At 56.2% G+C, this 23,515-nt stretch overlaps 2 protein-coding genes across 3 annotated transcripts in view; one reads left to right on the top strand and one right to left on the bottom strand.

Moving 5' to 3' along the window:
* Positions 1 to 8,105: 8,105 nt before the first annotated feature.
* Positions 8,106 to 10,106, bottom strand: LOC148124550 (uncharacterized). Its single transcript, XM_087913814.1, has 2 exons — positions 9,539 to 10,106; positions 8,106 to 8,548 (listed from the first exon to the last, which is right to left on the bottom strand). The coding sequence occupies exons 1-2, from the start codon at positions 9,866 to 9,868 to the stop codon at positions 8,447 to 8,449; spliced, it is 432 nt and encodes a 143-aa protein (XP_087769940.1). The 5' UTR covers positions 9,869 to 10,106; the 3' UTR covers positions 8,106 to 8,446.
* Positions 10,107 to 11,468: 1,362 nt separating this feature from the next.
* The window catches only part of PC (pyruvate carboxylase), a 93,711-nt gene continuing 81,664 nt past the window's right edge, over positions 11,469 to 23,515 (top strand). The window contains exons 1-2 of one of the 2 annotated variants that reach the window (XM_026717744.2): positions 11,469 to 11,615; positions 17,272 to 17,385. The gene's annotated coding sequence lies outside the window, so the exon portion shown is untranslated. Of the gene's footprint in view, positions 11,616 to 13,036; positions 13,612 to 17,271; positions 17,386 to 23,515 lie in introns of those variants that run through there. The other variant, XM_087913816.1, reaches the window with a different exon arrangement.

The following is a 23,515-nucleotide window of genomic DNA, read 5'->3' on the forward strand; positions in this document are numbered from 1 at the left end:
TTCTGGAGGGCCCAGCGGCGGCGGCGGCGGCGGCTGCAGGTCCAGGGGGCTCCGGGCTGGAGCGGGGCAGGAACGCCTCGGCGCGCGGCCAAGCCCGTTGGAGGGGGGACCATCAATGTGGCCCCTTTGCTCCCCCCGCCCCCCGCGCTTTGGTTCCGTTCAGGGCCGAATTTGGCCCCCTGAAATCCCGGAGCGCTGCCGAAGGAGCCTTTTGGGGGGGAGATGCGAAAAGGGACGGGAGGGGCCGAGGCGTCCGGGCGGCTCTTGCGGCTCGCGAGCCATTGCGGGAGCCCGGAGTCTCTTCCCGCTGCGGGCTGAGGATCCTCGCGTGGCCCCCGCTCCCTCCTCCGCCCGGGCTCCTTCTCTTGCCTGGTCCGCCCGGCGTCCCCCTTCTTCTCCCGGCGGGTCTGGGGTGCCTCTCCAAGGTCGCCAGCCGCGCCCTCCGCCTCCCGGAGGGTTCCGGAGCCTTTCCCGCCGGGCAGCGGGAAGCCCCGGCCAAAGGTGAGCTCGGCGGGCCGGAGGCTGAGGGTTCAAGAGCCGCCCCCACCCTCCGAGACCCGAGCGGTCACTTCCTTCCCGCTTCTCTTGCTCTCTTGCCCGTCCCTGGCAGCTGCGGGGCCCAAGCGGGCAGGGAGGGGGGGGGGGGCAGCAGCTCTTCCCTATTCCGTTCTTGGAAGTGACCACAGGCTTGGTGGATCGGGGCCCAGCCATCTGTCAAAAGCCGCCACCTCCTGGCCTCCCCCCACCTACTCCGAGGGGGAGCTGCTGGTGCTGCTTCCCCTCCCGAAGCAGGAAATCCAAAACCGCCCCTTAATTCGTGCCATACAGACCCTGGGCTGGTTCTGCCTGCTGACTTGAAGATGGGACACATGTCAGGAGGAAGGCAGCCCGGTCCCTCCCACCCCCTTCTTGAACCTGGAGGGGCCAACTCCAACTCCAGGTTCTGGAGGACTGGGGTGGAGAAAGGAAACGGCAGGACACACTTTCAGCCCACAAACCTTCTTGGGGGGGGGAGAAAGGCCCCACACCTTTAGTCAGCTTTCATCATCTTATCTGAAAAGTCACCCATGTCTTCCAAGGCAGCATCTTGAATTCACCTGGATCTTCTGGCGATCTCCAGACAACAAAACCACCAGAAACCGGGCAGAAGTGAAGTTCTAAAGTTCTACTCTGACCGGACACTCACCAGAGCGCAGGGTGGTACGAAAGACCGGCAATTTTTTTCAGCCCTTTTGACCTGCTTGTTTTGGAGCCCTCAGTGTGACTTACTCTGCAGGGCCCCTTGGGAACAGACTTGGCTCTTCGTGCCAGCTTGTCCTTTGCTTGTGTGTACCTACCTGCCAAAGGGTCCAGGGCGTCATTCGGTCCAACTCTTTTTGGTGTGACTTTTAGTATTCAAGGCGCGGATGGGAACCTGACAGCTCTCTGACCTACGAAGCCAGGTATCTTGGCTTGTTCACCTTAGCCGAGGGGGGATGTCTGAAGACGCCCCTCTTTGTGGCAAAGCCTGGGGGGTCTTTAAAGAGGCAAAGGCAGACCGATTCCAAAAGAAATATCCCTTAGGCCTGATCTGGAAACTGAACCGACCTTGTTTGTTCCTTTCGCATGAGCTCCTGCTGGAGAGAGGCAGAGGGATGAACTTAGAGAAGAGCATGTGAAGAGCACATCCTGGTCATGTCTGGATGGAGGAGGAGCTGGAGCCGGACTGAAGGGACTTCCCTGGAGGCCTCAGGATTTATAGCCCCCACACACACACAAGGGAGGAGCCCCTGCTGAGGGGCCCAGCCTTTCCTGGCCGGGGTGACCTGAACCACACCGGGAACCAGAATTGGGTCTGGAATGGAAAGGCCCTTTGTCCTGGATGAGAACGTTGAGCAATCGTGTGTGTCTGTGTGTGTGTGTCCTTGTCTTCCCAAGAAACTACCAAGAGGGCCCTGGAACTGAGATTTTTGAGAGGAAAGATCAAGAGAAGCCAGCCCCGGAAGGCCTTCCCGTCTTCCTGACCACACTCAGAACTCTTAATTAAGCCAGAATTGTGAGGTTCATTTTATGTCTTCCTAAGACTTCCTTTCCAACACGTTGTGCAACTCCAGACTCTTGCCTGGAAGGTTCCTCCAGCCGCAGCCGCAGGTCTGGGCTGGCCCGTTCGGTTCTTCTCCCCGTCCTACGATGCTTCAGCCGGGAGTCAGAAGATCCCCCAAAACTTGGGGAAGAAGCAGTTTCCCTTAGAAGGCCAGGCCTTCTTCGAAAGGCCGGGGGTTCACCGATTAGCTCTGGGGGCTTAGGAAGGTCAGCCTGCCCCTTAGTTTAAATCTTGATATCTCCCCTGTGAGAAATAACAAAACGTGGAATCCTTTTTAATACCGGTACCAGCCCCACAAGGAAAGTTTATGTAATCGTGAGACAGGGGGTCTCCGAGAACCGTTTGAGCCTCCTGCCCCTGGAACGCCAGACCAAAGAGCATATGGGGTGTGTGTGTGTCAAAAAAGGCAAGATGGCGGAATCAGGTCTTGCACGTTTGTTGACAAAGCATCTCACACAACAGGGACCAGGACGGACGTTCCCTGCCTCCACCTGGCTCTTTTTTGACCCCCAACTCGCGATGCCATCCAACTTCCAGGTGGGGCCAATCCAGGAATGGGCGTCTGCTGCCCAGCAAAGAGAGCAGAGAGTTCACAAGACCAGCCTCTCCACAGCTGGGAGGGGTCCTCCCCATGGCCGCTTCAGATTGCCAGCAGCGCCCCACTCGGGCACAAGGGCTCCTGGCCAGGGTGGCACAGGAAGCGGGTGGCGGAGGGGCACTAAGGGCAGCTCCATGTGGAAGGGCCCACCCCCCTGAATGAGGGGGGCCATGGAGCACTATCCCATTTTCAGGCCGAACTGGGCTCTTCAGCCGCAGCCCCTTGAAATCACTGGCGGGCGGGGGGGGAGAGGAACAAGGATGATTTGGGGTGCGCCGCCGTAAACCTCCCTCCTCCTCCCCCTCGAGTTGAAAGGGCTCCGGAAAGCATCCTCGGGGCTGAGGACACGGGTGCGAGGGCTGGCCTTGGAAAGGAGTTCAGGAGCCGACGGGATCGCTGTCCAAGCAGGGGCAGGCGCCTGTCATGGCTGAAACGGCTGACGTCCAGGGGGTTTCACCTGGCTCCATCGCTAGATAGAGCCTGCAGGGGCCGCTTCCCATTTCTGGAGCTTCCGGCGCAGCTGATCCAAAGGAGCCACAGCCACGGCAGCTGGAGTTCCTCAGAGGGCGGAGGGAGCCCTTTCAGTGCCCTGGGCAGAGTCCTGAGGTGGGCACCTTCCCCACCCTCAGGCAACAGGGTTCTCGGGGCAGACCAGCGGAGTCGGTCCTCCGAGGGAGGCGCCTGCGGAGGGGGCAAAAGGAAGGAGAGCCGAGGGGCTGAAGGCCGGCTTTGCAACTGTCCGAAGAAGGGAGGAGGCCGAAGCCACAGCCCAGAGCCAGGCCTGGCCCCAAAGCCACAGCAGGGCTTGGCCCCTTTCCCGCTGGTGCCCACATCTTTCCATCTCAGAGGAGGGAGCCGGCCTGCAGCTCATTACCCTACCATGTCCTCCCCCCCCCCTCCCCTCCCCTCCCCAACGTATGTTTCCACTTACCAATGGAGTCCAAAGGCAGCCGAACTGGGGAAAAGTTTGCTGCCCTTCACAGCCCGGCGGCGTCCTAAGTGGAAAATGGGCACTTGGCTCCTGAGAGATGGTGACAGCTTCCTGTCAGGGTGCCTATTCGGTTGCTTCATCCTTGAGGCCTTCAGGTCTTCCCAAAGGAGGGAGGGGCTGGGCTATTGTGGAGAGAGCCCCCCTTCCCGGAGCCATTGACTGCAAGGAGCTTTCGGCCTTTTCGGGGGGCGCGAATGGACAGAGCTGATGGTGGCCGAACAAAGGGAGCCGCTGGGGATGCCGGCCTGACCTTCCGCTTCTCCACAGGAGCACGTGAGAATTGCATGCGCAGCCACGGGTTCCTTGCTTGCCTGAGTCAGCATTTCTGAGGAGGAGGAGGAGGAGGAGGAGGAGTTGTTGCACAGCCCAACGCAGGAGCAGGCAGGAACCAGGCCGTTTGGGGACCAAAGCAATAAGCGGAATTCACCCCCTCCCCCCCCCCAGGGAGAGTGGGAGTTTACAAGGAGGGTCTGCTCATTGCACTGGTGCCGCAGTCTCTCCGGCCTCTGTCTGGGGGGGCGGGGGGCGTGTGTGTGTGCGCGCACCTTCCTGCACCAGAGGGCGACTCCTGGCCACTGCCCTGATAGGTCCTGGACGTTTCCTCCTCATTGCCTCCTTCCCAGGGCAGGGAGAGAAGGCCCGGCCCAAGGTCACCCGCTGGTTTTGGGCCTCAGGAAGGAATAGAATTCAGGCTCTCCAGGTTGGCAAAGAAAAAAGGGGGGGGATTCCCCCCAGTTCCTTGGGCTTCCTCCTGCACCCCTTGGCTCCTGCTGGAGAGGAAGACCACTGGGCCCTCCTTCCCACAGGCTGCCCAGAGGAGGCCCGTCCCGGTTCCTTCTCGCCCTCCTCCTGCTCCAGCCTCAGGTGAGCCTGAAAGTGGGGCTCTTCGCAATGGGGTTCCACCTCCTCCTCCTCCTCCTCTTCCTCCTCCTGTTTCTTGGAAAGGCCTCGGAAGGGAGAAACTCCCTGGCTGCGGCTGCTGAGCAGGAGGAAGAGGAGGAGGGGGCAGCCTTTCTCCTCCCAGTATGAGGGTGGCTCCGTCCCAGGAGTTGCCGAGCAAAGGAAGCACCTGAGTGGAGGATCCCTGCTCAGAAGACGGGGCTGAGCCTTGAGGCCGATGATTCTCCATCACAAAAGCATCACACAAGTGTTACGGTTCCCCTGTGACTAAAGGATAGACGTTCTGACTTTCTTGGCTTTGTGGTTTGGAGAGAGGCAGGACTTGGTGGCCAAAGGGGTAGAAAAGACCAGGGCTGGTGTGGATGTGGCACCCTCCTCCTCCTCCCTCTCACCAGTGTCTATCCTGGCTCTCCATGGCAACCTGGAGGCCTCCCAAGCCATCCCCAGGCTGGCTTAGGCACTTCCGCACATGAGATCATTTGTTCCGGGGGTGGGGGGGGGCGAGGGGGGCGGAGTGAGATGCCTCCCTCTGCAGACTCAGCAAGGAACATTGAAACCGCCACAGGAGCAGCCGCTGCAGCTTGCGGGCCAGCTGGCCTGGGGACTGCTGTGCTGAGCGAATGACGATGCCCCAGCCTCAAGCCAGCGGTGCAACCTCTGGGCTGCCCATGTGCAAAAATATGCACGTCTCTGCTTGGCTGAGACACTTGGCTGGTCAGGCTGGGGGCTGAGCAGGACTCCTGCGGCCACTGGGGCTGGCTTGCGCAGTGCGGCCCAACTTAGCAGAGTGAAGCGCAGAGGAGACCCCAGCCCCCTCCTCCTGCTGCAGACGGGCTTGAGACCCTGGAAAGAAGAGGCTAAATCCAGGAAGGGCTCCAGGACTTCCCTGGCAGCTGCCAAGACCCCTAGATCCCCCGTCTGCCGGTGGGCGGGGAAGGAAGGCTGTCCTGGTGGGGTCGCCCTGAGGATGCCTACGGGCCAGAAGTGATCTATCTCCTCTGGAAGGGGGGGGCGGGTGGGTCTGAGAGCAGCAGTCACAGGAAACCCCACCCCAATACCTCTCTGTGCCTCTCCCTGGCATGAGAAGGGCCGGCTGGAAGTTCGCCGCCCTCTAAGGGTCCCTGTTTCGCCTTGGCCACAAAGCAGTCAGACTGGCTGTCTCGGATGGACCGAGAGACCCAAAGGGGAGAGGCCTCCTATGTACCCCGAGATATTCCCGCCCTGCAGAAGATGTAGCCAGGGTAGCCCCTCTCCCCATTTCCCCTGATCCTGCTTCCTTTGCTGGGGGGGGAATAGCAGCACTTCAGCCAACAGCCCGGCCCTACCTCCAGATGCCCCCCCCCCCATCACACCAACAGCAGGGGGCACATTTCTTTCCCGATCCTGATCCTCCCAATGCCCCCCAGGCATCACGAGGTGTCTGTGGGCACCGCTTTTTGCTCCGTTCGGCTCTCCTCCTTTCAGCCAGTTGGCCGCTGGGAAGGGAGAAGCTTCTGTGCCTTAACTTTTATGTTGCTTTATCCGGAGGTGATATTCAGCCAGTTCTGACCAGTTCCGGAGAACCGATAGTGGAAGTTTTGAGTAGTTTGGAGAACTGGCCAATCTCACCTCTGACTGGCTCCGCCCCCATTTATTCTCCGCCTCCCCTTGAGTCCCAGCTGATCGGCTGGGTCTCCTTTGGTTGCCCTGCACAGGAGAACGGAGCTGAAAAGCAGGTTAGTGGGGTGGGGAGGGAAGGGGGATTTTGCAGTATCCTCCCCCTGTGTTGTGGTTCGCCAGTAGCAGGTGCAGACAGCTGAGGCCTTGGACAGTGAGGCCTCGGATGAGGGGCCTGCGTGGGATGCAGGGGTGGGGCCAGGACCATCAGGGAGTGGCGTGCTGCCTCTGGAGATGGTGGAGGCTGGCAGCAGTGAGGAAGAGGACCCCGAGGAGCCTGTGCCCATGGTGTGTGCACACAGGGTTGCTCGAAGGAAAGAGCCGCTGCAGCAGCACAGGCGACTCGGGAGTAAGGCTGCTAGGTGATGGCCCCTCCCTTATGAGATAAAAGCCAGTGGAGAAACCGGAGTTCTTTGCAGGAAGCAAAGACGTTTTTGCACTTGAGCCTTGTGGACGTTCGGGCTCTCTTGGTGTTTGGAGACTCTGCATTTGAAATATTTCTTGGCAACTTAATCTAGTGTTCTTGGCGGCCTTGCACCACCTTGGCAAGGCTCGTTCTTTACAGAGACAATTAGTTTTCGTAGCCTTTTAACTGTGAACGAACGGAATTTGCAGAGAAGCATTAAAAGGTTTTGCTTTTACCTCGGTTTGGTATTTGTTTTCTTGGAAAAAGGTTTGGGTCGGAACACCCTGCCATGCCCACCAAGCCACACCCACCAAACCACGCCCACAGAACCGGTAGTAAAAAAAATTGAATACTACCACCGGCTTTATCTGTGGGGGCCTTGTTGTCCTCAGCGCATTTTAGCACATTTCTGTGTGAAGGTAAACTGCACTAAACTCACAGGGAAGCCCGGGCCCCTGAATCCTCCGCCTGTGTGGCTCCCTCACCTGCTTCCAGGTGGGCCCAGCTTCGCCCCCTCCTTGGGCAGCTTTCCTTGCAACCCTCAACCCAGAGGAGCAGACCCCATGGATGTTCAGGCCGGAGGTCTTGGCAACTGGTCCTGGGGCGAGCAAGCTGGTTTGGCCCCCAAATGTGGTGTCCTGCTTTTTAAATGGGATTTCTTTGATTGGTGTATATGATGCCCAGCAAAACTCTTTTGTCCTTCCTCAGGCAGGGTAGATAAATCCTGAAGATGGTGGGATGGCCTGTGGATGGCGGCTGCATTTTCAGGTCACCTTGCCACTAACCTTGCTTGCAAGGGCCACCTTCCGCCTTCACAGAACGCCCTAGACCCCACGTGAGTCAGTTGGAAGGACCCTTCACCCAGCCAGCTGCACAGGGGATGGATGTCTACTCGGCCTGAGCCTCAATGAGCTACACCCGTTTGAACGTCCTCCGGCCTTAAGCGAGAAATGCCAGGACCAAGATCCCAGCTGCCATCCTTCCAGAGCCCAAGACAAGCGAGAGGGCCTGGCCTGGAGAACAGGCTGGCGGTCAGCCCTGTGCTCACCGTACTTGGAGGACCTGCGGAAGGGTTGGGGAACAACCCCCCAAAATCAGCCTTGCCAAGGCACTCTGGGGCCAAACCCTTGACAGATCCAGGAAAGTGTTGAAAACCCACTGGTCCCTTTCCTTGTGTAGATCTCAGGTGTTATACAAACCATGGCTGCCCATGGTTGCCCTCTGTGTGTGTGTGTGTTTGTGTGTGTGTGCACGCATACCCTGGGAGGTGGGGGAGGGTTTTCAATGGTCTCTGCAGTTCTAGAAAGTAGAGCAAATCTGTGGTTTCATTTTTTTTATTAATGGCGCTTCAGGGGCAGAAGTCCCCGTCCCTCCCAGGTTCTCTTTTCCGCTCCACATCCCACCCCCTAAGACCGAGTCCTGGGAGGTCCCTGAGGATCTGGGCAGGTGCCAAAGAGGTGGGCAGGTGGCGGCGGGGGTGGAATCGGTCGGTATGAGGAGGGCTCTGCAGAGGAAAGAGACTTTGCTTGAGGTGGGTGGTCCATGTAGCTGCCAGCCTTGTCTTATCAAGAGGGGGGAAGCGGGGTCCATGGGGCACACGGGTGTCCGGAATCTCCTTGCCTTCTGGGGGCTCCTCCAGGCCATCCGGGGCAGGAGAAGGCCCAGGACGGTTCCCCCTGGAAAAGGAGGCCAGCGGCTCTTCTCCACTCCGGCAGGGAAGCCCTCGGTGGGCGGCCTGTCCAAGGACCTGTCTGGGGGCTCTGCGGGGTCTGCTCTGCTCCTTCCAGGGAACGGCGTCCAGGAACAGGCCCGTCACCATCGGCGGGTGTGCAGGGAGGCTGAGCGCATCAGTGCCAATCGATGCACCTTGGTGAGGAAGCTCTGCCAGCCCCTCTGGAGGGTACGATTGACCTGCTGGGGACAAGCAGAGTTAGGCGCAACCCCTGAGGCTTCTCCTGCCTTGGCCCAGGAAGGCTCTGGGCAGGAGCACCCCAGGCTCTGTCCCGCTGGGGTGTGTGTGTGTGTGTGTGTGTGTGTGTTGTCTACATGGAGCAATTATTTGGACCCAGACAGGAGGACAACGATGGGGCCTCTTCTCCCCAACCTGAAGTGAGCGAAGTGGGTTTGACCCAGGTCTGGCTCAGCTGCAGAAAACTATGCGGGTCCTTGTCCCCAGAGGCTGAAGCGCAGAGCCTGGGGTCCCTGGGGAACCCTACGGAGGAGGCCTCGGCTGAGTGGCGCTGGGACCGTAAAACCCGCCAGTCAAGATAGGAAGAAGAGCCTCCCTCCAGTTCGCTTGTGCCTCCCGCCCAGGAGCGAATAAAATGCCACCAAGCCTCACACGCTCTGAGGCCCAGAGAAAAAGTCACAGGGCTTTGGGAAAAGATGAAAGGGGGGCGGAAGGACTTGGGTCCAAGCAGGTGCGTGACCAGCCACCCTGTGAAGCCATGGCTTGCATGCTCTGTTGGGAGCACAGCTGGAAAAGCAGGGATAGGGCTGTGTGTGCGTGTGTGTGTGTCCCCGGTTCCTTGCTTGCCAGAATGGCAGCCAGCTAAGCCTCAAGTCAGCTTGAGCAGCTCCAGAGCAGCTTCCACACCAAACGAAGGTGGAAGGACAGGGAGCCTTCCTTAAAGGGACCCATTCGAGGGACTCCTGCAAAGCGGGGAGGGGTCTTCTTTCTTGACCCTGCCTGGCAACCCTGAGGGACAACAAGGGAGGCCTCTGGGCTGCAGCAGATTATCCTGTCCTGCCTTAGGTCGTCCGCTCATCCGGCAAGCCAACGGTGGGTGAGGTTGCCAGCTTTCTAGCAGGCGTGGTGAGGCTCTCTTGGGACCTCTCTGGGGAGGGCCGGCTCCTTTTGGCCGCAACCTGCCTTCCCCCAAAACGGCTGGACTCTTCCCCGACCTCTTGGCACTGCTTCACCCTGTTGCTGCTTTGGGCTTTGTTGTGAGCCTGCCCGATGAGCAGCTGCCCATCACTGGCTTCACCTGCCAGGTTGGCCTCTTCGTCCTTCCTGTCGTGCCCCTGCAGGCTCAGGGCTCGGTGTCTGCAGCTGCCATTCTTTCTGGCTGCTTCCTGGGAAGCCCCTTCCTGGCTATGGCCCAGGCTGCCCTCCGCTCTCCAAGGGGCCTCCTCCAAGCAGCCATAGGAGCTTCCAGGGACACGATCCAGGAGCCCCGGGGCCTTGGAGACCCTCAGGGAACAGGCCCTCCGGACGCCTGCGTGCTTGGTCATGGGGCTTTGTGGCCTGGCTGGCTGCAGGATGAAGACCTTTGCAAGAGTCAAGTTGCTGTGCTCAGCCAGAGCCTTTTCTTCCCCTTCTTGTTGCAAGACTCATGGCAGACTTGAACTCTTTGGACTTTCCAAACAGCCCTTTTTATCAGCTGCCCCTCAATCGGGGGAGAAAGGTCAGGACGGGCCCTCCAGACACGTCCCCAGGCAGGGAGCAAAGGGCTCGGGGACTCCCTCACCCTTCTTCAGGAAGGGATGCTTGAGCTTAGGAAGCCAGGTGGAGTTTGTCCTGGGTGTGTGTGTTTCCTGCAGTGCTTGGGTCCGGTCTGGAGAGAAAGGAGCGGGTGGAGGAGTCCACAGGACCCCTGGGGGCGCTTGGCACAGCCAGAGGAACACTGGATTAACCCCCCGGAGCTGAATATTAGATGATCTGGGAATTATTTTATCAGCGGCTGGAGAATAAATATGGAAGCTAGACAATAAAAAAGATTAGGGAAAAATAGTAAACATGTGCGAGGCCAAGCGGGAAGCGCCTGGGAGGGACCCGTTGCGGCCCCAGCACAGGCCATAGCGCTCTACACTGGCCGGCGGGGTTTTTCAGGTCTAAGCTGCGAGCCATTATGACTAGAAGGGCATCCAAAGAGGGCGTCTGGTCAAGGCGCTGGCCTAGAACCAGGAGGCGGCCGAGTCCTAGTCCCCCCTCAGGCCTGGAAGCCACCTGGGAGGTTTGGGGCCAGCCCCCAGCCCACCTCACGGGGGGGTTGTTGTGGAGAAAAGAGGAGGAGGAGGGAGGAGCCTTGTGTACGTTTGCCACTCGACTTAGTTAAGAGTAGTGAAGGTGGGATAAAAAAATGGACAATAGTACAGAAATCTTGAAAAAGCATTTGTGTGAGAAGATTTGGCTGTCCTAGTTGACCCCAAAGGCTGGAGAGCCTCTTCCTAAAGGTCAAAACTGGGTTTCCCTTGCTTTCTTGGCAGCATTCCAAAAACGGCTCCTGGCGTGGGATTTCCTCGTGGTCTCCCATCCAAATGTGGTTTGATGAGGACTCTCTTCTTATTTCTCTGCTGGCAACTGAGAGTCCGGGGGCCAAACACTTCCAAGACAAGTAATAAAGAGAGGAACCAAGGCCGCCCCGCGCCTCTTCTGAAACGGCCAGCAGGGCGGGAGGGGTCCGGCCTCGCCTCGCCTCGCCGCCCGAGCAGAAACGACAACAAGGCGAGGCGGACGGCCAGCTGTGCGCCACGTGCGGGAGCCTTCGAGGGAACGCCCCCTTCCCACCAGCAGCCAATCAGAGGCCGGGAAAGGCTCCGGGGCGCTTTCCTCTGTCTCCCTTCGGCGCGGGGCGGAACAAACCAACCTCGGGGAAACGACTCAATAGAAGTGACGAGATGGGACCTCCCGGCCAATGGCTGCGGCGAGAGACCCGGGGGTGAGGAGTGGCGTAAATAGAAACCACTAGCAGCTACGCCCGGCTACACAAAGCAGCCAACGAGAAGTCGGAATTCCGAAAGGGGGCGGAACGATCGGCTGGAAGGCGCCAGGCTTGAAAGTGTGGCTGAGTGACAGGGGAGAGGCGGAGGCGAGGAGGCGTGGCCAGGGAGGAAAGAAAAGGGGCGGCTTCCGCGGAGGCCAGTGAGGAGCGCGGGAGGGTTGCGGGAGTGGCCAATCCGGAGCGAGCGGCGTCCGGCGGCGGCGAGGAAGCGGAGGTGGCGGCGCGAGCGGGCCGGAGCGCAGCCGAGCCGAGCCGAGGTGAGCAGCGCGAGCGCCCGGGGTGACGTCACCGTGCCCGGCCGAAGCGTCACGCCCCGCCGTTCCTTCATGAGGTCCCTCGCCTTGCCCGGTCCGCGCGGCCCCAGAACTCAGCTCCGTCCGCTCTGCCTCGGGCGGGGGGGAGACTCCCGGGGCGCGCGTAGGCGGAGCGGGGAAGCCCTCGGCGCCGCGGGGCCGGTGAGGAAGGGAGGGAGGGGAGGGAGGGAGCGGCGGCCCCGAGAGCGGAGCCGGGCGAGGCTGAGGGGCTCCCGGCCTGACCCGGCCTCACGCCCCGTCTCCAGCGGAGCCCCCGCCCGGGCGGCGTCTCCTCCCGGGAGCCCAGCAGGCCTCCTCGGGAAGGCAAGAGGGTGTCGGCCGGGGAGCGCCGGCCTTTGGGCCGGGAGGCGCCGAGAGGAGCCTGTCCAAGCCCCCGAAGGGCTGGGGGTCCCGGGGGCAGAGGAGGCGGAAGTCACCCCGGGCTTCCCTGCAGGAGGACGGTTGAGGGGGCTTCTCCGTCTCCGAGCTCTGTTGGAGCAGGGGTCTCCAACCTTGGCCTCTTTAAGACTTGTGGACTTCAACTCCCAGAATTCCTCAGCCAGCAAAGTTGGCTGAGGAATTCTGGGAGTTGAAGTCCACAAGTCTTAAAGAGGCCAAGGTTGAAGACCCCTGTGTTGGAGGATCCCACCGGGAAGCCTCGGGGTCCCCCCCTGCCAGCCCTTCGAGTGCCTCCCTTCTGGGGCTCCCGGGAGCAGCCTGGCTCCCCCCCACCCCCTGGCGACCCTCTGGGGCTGCTGACGGTTCTCCCAGTGGTTTCAGTCCCGTTTCTGCAGCTTCCAGACCAGCCTTCCTCCTCCTCCTCCTCGCCTGCCAGAGGAATGCAGAGCTCTGCCTGTCTTGGGCCCTTCCTGGACTCTTCCCGATGGGTTGCGGTGCAAAGGAGCAGCATCGAAAGCCAAAGGGGAGGCATTTGGGGACCCCCTGTCCCCTGGATGTCAGGCAGGGCCTCTTCGGGGTCTGGCCGCCTTTATTCCAGCTGTCCTTGAAGTCTGAACCTCCTCTGGGCCGCGTGGAGTTGCTTTAGTGGTCCGGGACAGTCTTGAGTGCTGCACATATGGACGACTGACCCATCCTTTGAACTGCCTCATCCTGAAGTAGTTCAGCTGGTCTTTCTCAAACCCTCCCCCCATTTTGTCGTTAGCAGCATTTTCTGAGGCCCACTTCGCTGTTGAACTGGCTCTGTTTCAGTGACCCAACCTTTGTGCCCACCGGTGTCATTAATTTTTTGCAGACTTCTTCTCTACAGGATGTTTAGATATGAGCCCTCTTGCTGTTCTGCTGGGTTTTGCTTTCTGCCTTCTCCCTTTTAATGGACAGCTCTTTCGATTGGCTTTCTTTCGTCATATTTTTGTTTCGTCTTAATAGCGTCATGAATTCTGTGCATGAGGTCTTCAAATCTAGTCTATTCAACCTTGCTGTGTAACCTAATAGAATATTGTTTCTGGAGGCTGGAGATATCTTAACTGGAGCTGCAGGCAAGTACCAGCTCCGTTTTTTGTTGACTTAACACTTGCCCCATCTTTGTTGGCGGAGTATATTTGATGTTTATCTATCTGTTGATATCCAAGTACAGACTCTTCTAAGTTGCTGCAAGAAAATATTTGCACTAAACGTTTTGAGTTTTCTTTTATTAGCGGACTCTGTGTTTCAAACATCAAGATCTAGTTTTCCTGCTGCTTCGGATCCTTTTATTTCCAACTGCTATACTTGGGATGGTGCTTTTTGGGGTGCTGTTGGGTTGACAAGGGGCTAGTTCTGTTCTTGGAGCAGAGGGAGGGGATCTTTGCCAGTTTGCACCTGGTTTTCCTTGGGGAAGGGAAGGGCGTTGTGTGCAGAACCTGCTCCCTCCTCACAGGAAATTCCTTCACAGACTCCCTCAAGTCTCTGCATGAAGCCTATTCTATCCAGGCCTCGGAGGGGATCCTTCTCTTCCAAACGGGTGAGAAAATGGCATTTCCAGGTGGGGAAGGTGCGGAGTAAGTGCAGGGTAGGTAGCACAGTGACCTCCTGGGTACTCAACGGGCTGAAGAATAAAGGAGGAGAAAAAGCTCTCGTGATCTCCCCCCACCCCCTGACCCCCTGCAGGAGTAGGCGAAGGATGTGTCGGGAGGAGGGCAAAGCAAGTGCGGGCCTGTGTCTCGTGGAGGGATAGGATGCTGCCAGTTCTGCTTCTTGAGGGTTTTTACAAATAACGCTACAAGCTTTCAGGCTTTCCTTTTTGCTTGGCACTGAAAGAGCCATTCAGGGAAGAGGCAGGCAGGCACGGTGGGTGTCTCTAGTCTCATTTAAATCTAATTGAAAATCTCCTGGAGAACTGCGGCCCTCATTCGGCTGCCTCGTTCTTCCTCTCCAGTGCTGCAAAGGGTTAATTGTCCCTCTTGGCATCCATTTCTGACAAAGAAGGGGGGACCTTTGCCAGAGTCTTGGCATAAGCGGGGGGTTTGCCACGGGAGAGTTTTCAGTCCTTGCTAAGAATGCCCCATAGCCGACCAAGCGGTGTGGGTCCTCCCCCCCCGCCCGCCCGCCCGCGCCCCTTCATAAAGGGCAACTTTTCTGCCAGCCTCTCCTTGGGCCTCGCTCGGCCGGCACCCCTTTCCTCAGTCTCTGGCTGGCAGCTCCTTGATTGCTTGCCAGGGATTTAGCCCCGGCTATTGAAACAGGAGGACTTTGAAAGGGAGCATGTGACGCTTGTTGGAACAAGATTTGGGTGTGCGTGTGTAGGGGATCTTGGGGAAAGTGGCACCACCATTCTTCATTGTTTTAGGCAGGGGTCAAAGTTCGGCTTAGCTGGCTGATTTGACCTGGAGGGGTTTTAGGCCAAGTCCCGAAATGAGATGAGGGCGAAAGCGTGGACTGGCCACAGCACAGTGCAGAAAGAGGCATATTCTGGCTTCTTCTGCGTCCACCAGCGACGGCTCATAACTCGCTTGCAGTTTAGCCTGTGGCTGGCTGGGTGGGAGACGCAGCCGCAGCTGAGCTCCTGGACTGAAGAGGCTGGTCTGGGAAGCGTCGTTCATTGGGACAGCGGGTGATGGTTCGAAGTAGCAATTGGACCGCTGGCTCCTGGAGTCCAAATGGGAAGAAGGGGAGCTGTTGCCATTGTGGGAAACAGGAGGCTGGGCCTGGCTTGTCTCTGGGCCCTAAGAAAATCCATGGTTAATCGGGAGAAAAGGATACGGGAAACTCTTGAAATTGGACCTGTCTAGAACTGGAGCGCGCACTGCCTGTGCTCCCTGCCTCTCTGTCACCTTCCCTGGCCGCCTCCTTGTTTCTGTTGTTCAAGAAAACAAAATCCCGAAACCAGCAGAGCGCCCCGCCCCACCCCTTGGCCCTCCACGGATTCAGTCCAGGTGAGGGGGAGGAGCTGGCTGCTGACTGAGCGGACCCTCCCTCGCTTGCCTCCTGGGGGAGAGGACCATTGTTCCCTTAATCCCCCAAACCTGAACTGAGCTCACCCATGCCTGAGGGGGATAAAACAGGTAAGATTGTAAAAATAAGTTTGTCTAGTATCTACATTTGACTTACCTGGATCCTCTTTCTTCACCTGGGAGGAGAGGAGCATCACTCGCCCTTCTCCCATCCTGTGCTGTTCTGGGGGAGGCTCCTGTTTCGACAGGCCCCTAATGTCTGGGGGAAGAGAGAGATGTGGGCATTCCTAAGTTACTTCCTAACAATTGGATGGATGGATAGATAGATAGAATTCTCTATTGGCCAAGTATGATTAGACATACAAGGAACTTGTCTTTGGTGCATCTGCTCTCAGTGTACATAAAGAAAAAAAATGAAATACATTCACCAAGAATCATAAATACAACACCTAGGGATAGTCATAGGTTACTAATAAGCAGTCAAATCATACTAGGAAACAAAACCATATAAATGGTAAAGATACAAGCAACATGGTTCTGGTCATAAGTGGAAAGAAATAGGTACCAGGAAGGATGAGGAGAAGAATAATAGTAATATAGTCTTAGTAAAAAGTGAATAATTATTTAATTAGCTTCTTGCTAAGATTCCTCCTTGGTGAGGTTTTAAAAAAGGATGTCGAGACCTTTAGAAAGAGTGCAGGAAAGAGCAACCAAGATGATTAGGGGGCTGGAGGATGGATGGATGTATGCATGTATGTATGGTATTCAGCTTTGTTCAGGTATTTTCCCACGTCATTGTAGTTGTGCTTTTAAAGTTGTAGTGACGTTTTGGCAGAATCTCATCTGCCACCGTCAGGCTCCTGCGTTGGGTTCGTCTGTGAAAGTCTGACTCACAGAAGGAGACCTCCAGGGTCCCTGCTCTGATGCCCCCTCTTTGACTCTCAGCCCCATTTGCTTCCAGGCCACCTGAAGTTACCTTCCTAGTGCGTCCCCCCCGCCCCCATGGCTTTTCTCAATAGAACGGAGAGCAGTGGGTCTTACTCGGTCATTAGTGGGCTAATACGATTTATCTCCTGGGTTTCTTTCAGGAGCTTTTTTTAGAGAAGTCCTGATGGTCAGGCAGAGACTGTCCAGCCTGAGAAATAGGTGTTGGGTTTATGCTGCCCCAGAATGTGGGGATACTTGAGCCGATGGTGTGTGTGCGCGCGTGCGCATGTCTGCCTTGAGGCGGCTGGCAATTCTGAAGTGCCCGAGGAGCAGCTGCCTCGGGAATGTTTTAGCCTGGATGAAATGGCAAAGTGACCGGCGTAGATTCGCGAAGGGGAATCCTGGAGGAGGCGGTCAGGCACCCGCTTCCTTCCGGCGTGGGGCAGGCTTGGGAGAAGAGGGGAAAAGGGCGGGAAGCGGTTGGTGCACCTGGCTCTGCTGGGGAGGGAGCCCCCCTCTGCCCTGGTCAGCTGGTCAGGCGGGGGGATGGATGCAGAGAGGAGGACCCCCCCCGACATCCCCTCTCTGCTGTGGGGCCCTTGGCTCCGTTATCACCTTTGGGGACCTTTGCTACCCGGTGCCTACCCTGGAGGCTGCGGCCCCTGCCAAGGAGGGGGTTTGCTGCCCCGGTTCCAGTGACCCGACTTGCTTTTCAAGTTTCTGTGACGAAGGAAGGGAGCCGATTTAGATCTCTCTCCCTTTGTTTATTTAGCAGCTTTCTTCCTTTGCTTGCCTAGTTCTGCAGGGTGTTTATCTGGTCCGCAGAGTGTTTGCAGGCCCCCTTCGGCCGTCGCCCCGTGCTCAGAATGCAGGCCAGAGGGTTTCTGGGAGCAGGACTTGCTCCGGCCCCCTGCAGGACCCCTAGGAAATAAGGGCGGCCTGCGTCCCTTGAGCCCCAAGCCCCCACCTCATCCCCGCCAGCTGCTGGGCCTTGGATGCTGCAGCGCAACTGGGTTGTGCCCAGGGGGGTCCTGGCAGAGAACCCCCCACCCACCCAGGTTCTTCTGGCCCTTTCTCTTGCGTGAGGGGAGGGTGGGGGACGGACACTGGCCTGCTGGTTGCTCAGCAACCCCCTCAGTTCAAGGTGTCCAGGCCTAGTGGATCCGTTTCTCAAGATCGCCCCAAATCTTGACTTGGTTGCTGCAAATGTGATGGTCAGATTTCGTTTCTCTTCTTACTAATTCTTACCCCCCCCTCCCCCCCCCGTTGTCTGACCGTTGTCCCTTTCCCGCTTCCCTCCGTAGGCCACCTTCCTGCTTCTCTGAGACTGGGCCGGTTGGCTGCCTTGCAGGGGACCCTGGGCTTCAGGCCCCTTTGCCGAGCGTGCCAGAAGAGGAACAGCGTTTCCTGGAAGAAAGGTGTGTGCTTTTTGGGGGAACGATGAGCGACCTCCCAGCCGGGACCATGGAGGCATCGAGGCCCCCTTCCTGCCCTGGGGCTGCAGGGAGTGCTTTGCAGCTGTTCTTCTGCTGGAGCGGCGGCTGCCTCTTTGCTGCAAGAGGAGGACAGTTCAAAGTCAGCTTTGGGATTGAAAGCTATTTCGTCCTCTTCCAAAATGTCCAATGTTGACTCTCATCTTTTCAACAAGGGCGAGTTTACACGACATCCTAAGCCGGTGGTCGCCAACCGGTGGGTTGGGGACCACTGGTGGTCTGCGAGAAAATTTTGGTGGTCTGCAGAGAAATCTCACCCCCAAAGCAATTAATCCAGGCTGCGTGGGAACACAAGGCTTGCGTCGCTTGCATTGAGAATAACACAAGTAGTGAGGGGAGGGGGGGAACTCGCCCCACGTGCCTGGCCTGGCCACCGGGCTGCTTCTTTCCGCTTCTTTCTTCTTCTGCTTTTGGCTGCACGCAAGGAAAGCAGCAGAAGTCTTTCTTTCTCTCCCCCAAACTCTGCCAGAACTGAGTCTTTGGGACCCCGCAAGGCCTCCTGCTCCAAGAGGCTGCGCCAGCAAAGACTCATTTCTGGCGGAGTTTGGGGGAGGGAAAGAAAGATTTCTGCAGCTTCTGCTGCTTTCCTTGCATGAAGCCAAAAGTCTTTCTCTCCCCCCCACCGAGAATGGAGCTGGAGACGGTATCCTGCGATCCCAAATAAAGAATGATCAATCAGTAGGAAAACGGGGTGGGGAATTTTCCTGCAGACTTTTTGGGGGATTTTCTCAGCGTCTCTGGTCCACAGGATTTAAAATTAGGAGTTTGGTGGTCCCTGAGCGCCAAACGGTTGTCAACCCCGGTCCTAAGCCCTGTTGTGGTTCCAGTTGCCTTGCCCAAACTGACAATGATAAGGTTGAATCATCTGAAAACATGGCTTGTTTTAATTTCATTTGTTTAAAACATGAATCATTGTGTTGGCTGACTTTGGGGGTTACATGGGAAGACAAACCTGTGCTTAATTTTCCGTCCAGTGTCAGGAGTCGCGGCCAGAAAGAGCCACTTCTATCTCGACGGGCACAACACTGCTGCTTCCCGCCCCCCACTTTCCTATCCTGGACCCCCAGGTCTGGAGGAAGAATCTTTGTTGGAAGAAAAAAGGACAGGGTGGGTGGGGGGCGCAGAGGCATGGCTGAAGGTCTGGGGTACTCCAGGACACCTGTGGCCCATTGGGGATGGAAGCCTCCCCGCCCGAGTTAATACCGTGTTTCTCATATAATAAGGCCGCGCCTTATTTTTTTTTGAGCCCCGAAAAAATGGCTAGGCTGTCTTTTCGGGGGTGACTTAATTCCCCCCCTCCCTTTGCATCTTTGGGCAGGCGGGTGGCAACAGCTTGGATGTTGACCTCGGCGTTGGTGGGGCATTTCATATCGGGGTCAACGCAAGCAGCACCATATCCGGGCGTGCAACAAAAGTACTTCCTAAGGGCAAGCCCCCACCCCCCACCATTCCCCCCCATTTCGCATGTTTTAATATAGGCCTTAATTTGGGGGGAGGGGCTTAATTTCATTTCATGCCTATAAAACATGCTGGGACTTCCTCTTGGGGGAGGCCGTCTGGTTGGAGAAACAGGGTATTAAGTGCCCGGCTGGACCTTATCAGTGTTGTGCAAGTGTTGGGCTGATCCGATTGTTGTTCCTTTACTCATTATGTACTTTGGAAACATGCAAAGCAAATACCTCCTCCTCCTCCTCCTCCTCCTCCTCCTCCTCCTCCTCTTCCTCCTCCTCCTCCTCCTCCTCCTGCCTTCCTTGAGTCCTTTACCTGTAGTGTCCCAGTAGTGTCCCTGGTTCATTTAAGGACCGTTTGAAGTTACAGTGGCCCTGAGAAGAGCGACCTGGCCTTTTTTCACCATGGCAACGGTTGCAGCCTCCCCAAGGCCCGTGATCAGATTCAGGCGCTCCAGCCTGGTGAGTAGGAGATGGTCGCAGTGTCCTGGGGTCACACGACCCCCTTTTGCGGCCTTCTGACAAGCAGAGTCGATGCGGGAGCCAGAGTCACTGAACACCCATGGTACTAACTTAACAACTGCAGCGATTCACTTAGCAACCGTGGCAAGAATGGAGCAAAATTTACTTAACAAACGTCTCACTTAGCAACAGAAATTTTAGACTTTGTTGTGGCCGTAATTTGAGGACTATCCGTACTTGAGACTTGGCCGTTGCTCAGTGTGGATTTGTGGTATCCTCAGATCTGCTTTAAACGACCTTCTTGGCTGATCCGAGTGTTGCTGCATCGAGGGCTCTCCTCTCGGGGCCTGCGGGAGGGAGGAAGATCCCTCATCGGGCTGTTTCTTGGAATCTGACTTGGACGCAAGGAGAACCCAGCTGTAAATCCGAGGAGGAGGAGACGGGCATCTCCGGAGCGTGCTGGGCTCGTGGAGACCGTGACATATGTGACGGTGTTAAAATGCGTCTCGGATTGACAGCCCCAGGAGGAGCCCTGGCTACCCACCTCTCTGCTTCTAAGTCTCTTCGGTCACAGTGCATTCGTTCCCATTTCCCGTTTCGGTAAACGGAGATTTAGAATAAATGCGAGTAATAACCCCGAAGCAAATCAGTAAGAAAAGAAAGTAAAAAGCCGGGAATGCCACGCTCAGTGGGCCAGGCAGCTCTCTTCTTCCGGGGGGGGGGGACGGGACAGTTTCCCGTGCCTGTGGCCTGGTGGGGGAGGGCCACGGCTCCCGATGGACTTCTGAAGGGGGGTGGGGCAAGCTATTGGGGTGGGGGCCATTCCCAGAAAGATTCCCTTCCAGAATCCCTGCAGATGGGAGCCCTTGACGGAAAGGAGCCCACCCCGCTGGATCTTCTCAGGCGGGCCAGTGTGGGTGCGGGAAGGTCACGCAGGGGGAGGCAAAGATGTCGAGAGCCAAATTCTGTCCGGTTTTGGCTTTAAGCCAGAGAGCTTTTAGCTGGTGTAGTTTGGCAACTCCCCCCCCCCCCCTTCCAGCTCAGTCTCCTTTGCCAATTTCCGGGCCTGCCGGGGTGGGAATCTAAGCCTCTTGGCTCAACTCAGACGACGGTTGACGAATCGTTTTAGCTGCTCCGCGTCTCTTCTGAGCAAATCGGTCCTAGTCCCTTGCAAAGCCGGTTCTGCAAGGCCCTGCAGGAATCAGGCCCTCCTGGTTGTGCTTGCCTTCCCCCTTGTTACCACATCGATGGCTCCTTTATGTTTTCCTCCTTTGGGGCTGCCCCATTATTGCTAGTCAGTTGAACAACAAGGCAACCCCCCCCCCCTTTAAAAAATAAATAAATAAATTTTATTAATTTTACAATTAAAACTAACAACACAAGTGAAAGAAAAGGAGAAGAAAATAGAAAGAAAAAATAGAAAGCAATTAAAAACATTCTCATTTTCAACAGTTTGTAAGATCTTTTTTTTTTTTCACCCTTAAATTTATGCCATATACACACACCTCATCTTTACATATATCTGTATATCACTGCTATGGGTTTATCCTATCCTTTTTTGCCTTATAGTGTAAAAATCTGTCTTTGGTCTATCCATTTGTACCAGCAGTTCCAGCTGTTGTAGTATATTGAGGTGTCTTTATTTTTTAGTGCCAAAGTTAATTTGTCCATTTCTGCACAACATGATTTTTTTTGAATGATCAATTCCTCTGATGGAACCTGAGGCTGCTTCCAACATTGGGCAAAAGCTAATCTGGCCACTGTCAAAATGTGTATTATTATGTATTTCACTTTTTTTGATATTTGTTTGTCAAAGAGGGAACTTTTTTCCATATGTGGTGGTCCTGTACAGAAGCTCAAAAATATTGGCAGAAAATTAGAATTTGGCTGGAAGAAATGACAAGAGAGCAGATCGAATACAAACCAGAATCCTTTTTGTTAGGGATCTTTGACAAACAAGGCAACCCTTTTAAAATCTTGAGGCTGGTCTCAGAAGCTTAACCAGTTCAGGTTGGTTAGTCCTTGGATGGGCGACTTCCGCAGAGATCTGGTGAGATCCCCGAAGAGAGGAAGAGACTAAATGCTGTCCTTGTCTTCCAAAGAGGGAAGGAGGAGGCCTCACCCTGGCCCCCTGCTCAAAGATCTTCAGCACAGATTAAGAGGATGTTTGTGAGTGCACGGACAGCAATGTGTCAATCAGTCCAAGAGTCAGAATGGGTTTGTCACGAACAGGTCTTGAACGATTAACCGTGGGAATGCCAGGCACCAGGAAAACATCCCCAACAGAAAAGAAGTTCTTCTTTGATAAAAAGTTAATATTCAGGAGATGAGACCCTCCTGTTAGAAGCGCTCGCTGTCGGTGGAACGGTGGTGATTAAAGGCTTGGTGTCTCCTTGTGGAAGAACAGCGGATGGCCGCCTTCCACCGGTCCTCACTTATTGCATTATGAATATGGTACACTGGCTTGACAGCCGCGGTGAGCACAGCACAAAACATCCTGGGCTGTCCCCCGACACCACTGGACGAAATCGCCAGGACTCAAGAGTGAGGTGAATCCTCAGGGACGAGTCACACCCTGGTTAGCACTTCTTCACTCTCCCACCGTCGAGCAGGAGATGTAGAAGCGGAGCCAGGGGTAGGAAGAGACTGAAGGAACAGTGTCTCCCCGTGGGCTGTCAGACTCCTGAATGCAACGTAACATCATCAGTATATAGTATGATAGACTTGCAGGGCCGGCACAACATTCCTATTATAATGTAGCGTTATGCACATACATGTATAGAGGATTGTGAGTTGTTAGTATGATTTATTGGGTTAAGGGATGATCTTTTTTTCATTGTGAGTTATTGATGTGTATTTATGCTGGGGGGGGGGATGCACTAAGGGAGGCTCAGCCCATCTCATGGTACGCACGTTGCGCATTGGCAATAAAGGTTGAATTGAATTTAAAAGGAGGAGGAGAGCGCGGAGGGACGGGGGGCCTCGTCCTTGTCAACACGTTCTTTCACAGTTTTGGTACGTCCCAAGAGAGCAGCGTCCGGGTTGCGGGGAGCCCGTGTTCCTTTGCCTGGGACATTAACCCGCCCGAGTGAGCGCAGAGATGGGCTCGCGGAAGGAGCATGAAGACATCCGGGCCCCTGAGGAGCAGGAACGGCGCTGTCTTTAGAAGGGGAGCCTTGAGGGGGGACACGCCAGGGGCCTGAGGAGGGGGACAGGACCTGGATCCTCTGTGGATTCTCCGTGGACCCGGGTCCAGGGCTAAGAGGCCGAATGGAGGCAGGGCAGGAGATATGAGGAGACCTTTCCTGAGCTGCCAGCCAGGGAAAGAGGCTGCCCGGTGAGGGGAGTGCCGCCTTCACCCGAGGTCTTGATACCCGTCCTGTTTCCACAGGCCCTGCGGTTGAGCAAGAGGCTGGACTCTGTCACCTTCGAAGTCGCTTCCAATTTTACGATCCTGTGATGTTTGTTTGTGTCCTTAGGATGAAAAAGAGGTCAGATCTTTGCGTGACACACCGTAAAATGCTTGAAAGGGGCTCTCTTCATCTTATCTTGGTTATCTTTGCCGAAGGCTAACTTCTCCTTTTTCTCTCCTGATCATCCTCGTTTTTCTCCTCTGAATTTCTCTGAACCCAAAGAACAGTGTGATAACCTAAACCGGCCAGGTATGAATCGAACGAGATAACGATGAAGGAAACTTTTGTGTTTGGGGAATTACTTCACACTTCAGCTCGTTCTCATTTCTCATTCCAACGGCCTTTTTGCGCACGCCAATTCCCTCTCCCCGGAGCTGACTACTTTTCCTAAAGGAGGAATTTTGTATTATTTCCATTATTTCCTGTGGTACCGTTTCAATTGGACGTGGAACCATTCCGTAGGCAGCCGTGGACCTCCGTCTGTTTATGACCTGCGGTCGATCTTCCTGCACGACAACACCAGGCAGAACTGCAGCTTCCCGCTTTTCCTTCTCACCCACTTTTGAAGAGAACAAAACTTCCTCTCCTTCGATGCTTCCTTTGGGGATTCTCAAAGGCGGTTCCTCCGCAAGATTATTGGCCAATTCCTTTCCTCCCTTGGAATGCAGCGCTGCGTTTAACTCTGCCTTTTAAAACTCCCCTGACCAAGCTCAAATCCTCCTGCCCCTTCCT

Source organism: Pseudonaja textilis, chromosome 16 (assembly GCF_049901715.1).
Source record: "Pseudonaja textilis isolate UNSWEBS1 chromosome 16, rPseTex1.2, whole genome shotgun sequence".
NCBI lineage: Eukaryota > Metazoa > Chordata > Lepidosauria > Squamata > Elapidae > Pseudonaja > Pseudonaja textilis.

What these genes read in the sequence shown, in the direction of transcription:
- LOC148124550 (XM_087913814.1), bottom strand. Translation starts at nt 9,868, where the DNA reads ATGACCAAGCACGCAGGCGTCCGGAGGGCCTGTTCCCTGAGGGTCTCC. An exon ending in GGGTGAAGCAGTGCCAAGAG is followed by an intron (nt 8,549 to 9,538) that starts GTCGGGGAAGAG and finishes GCTTGTCCCCAG; the next exon opens with CAGGTCAATCGTACCCTCCA.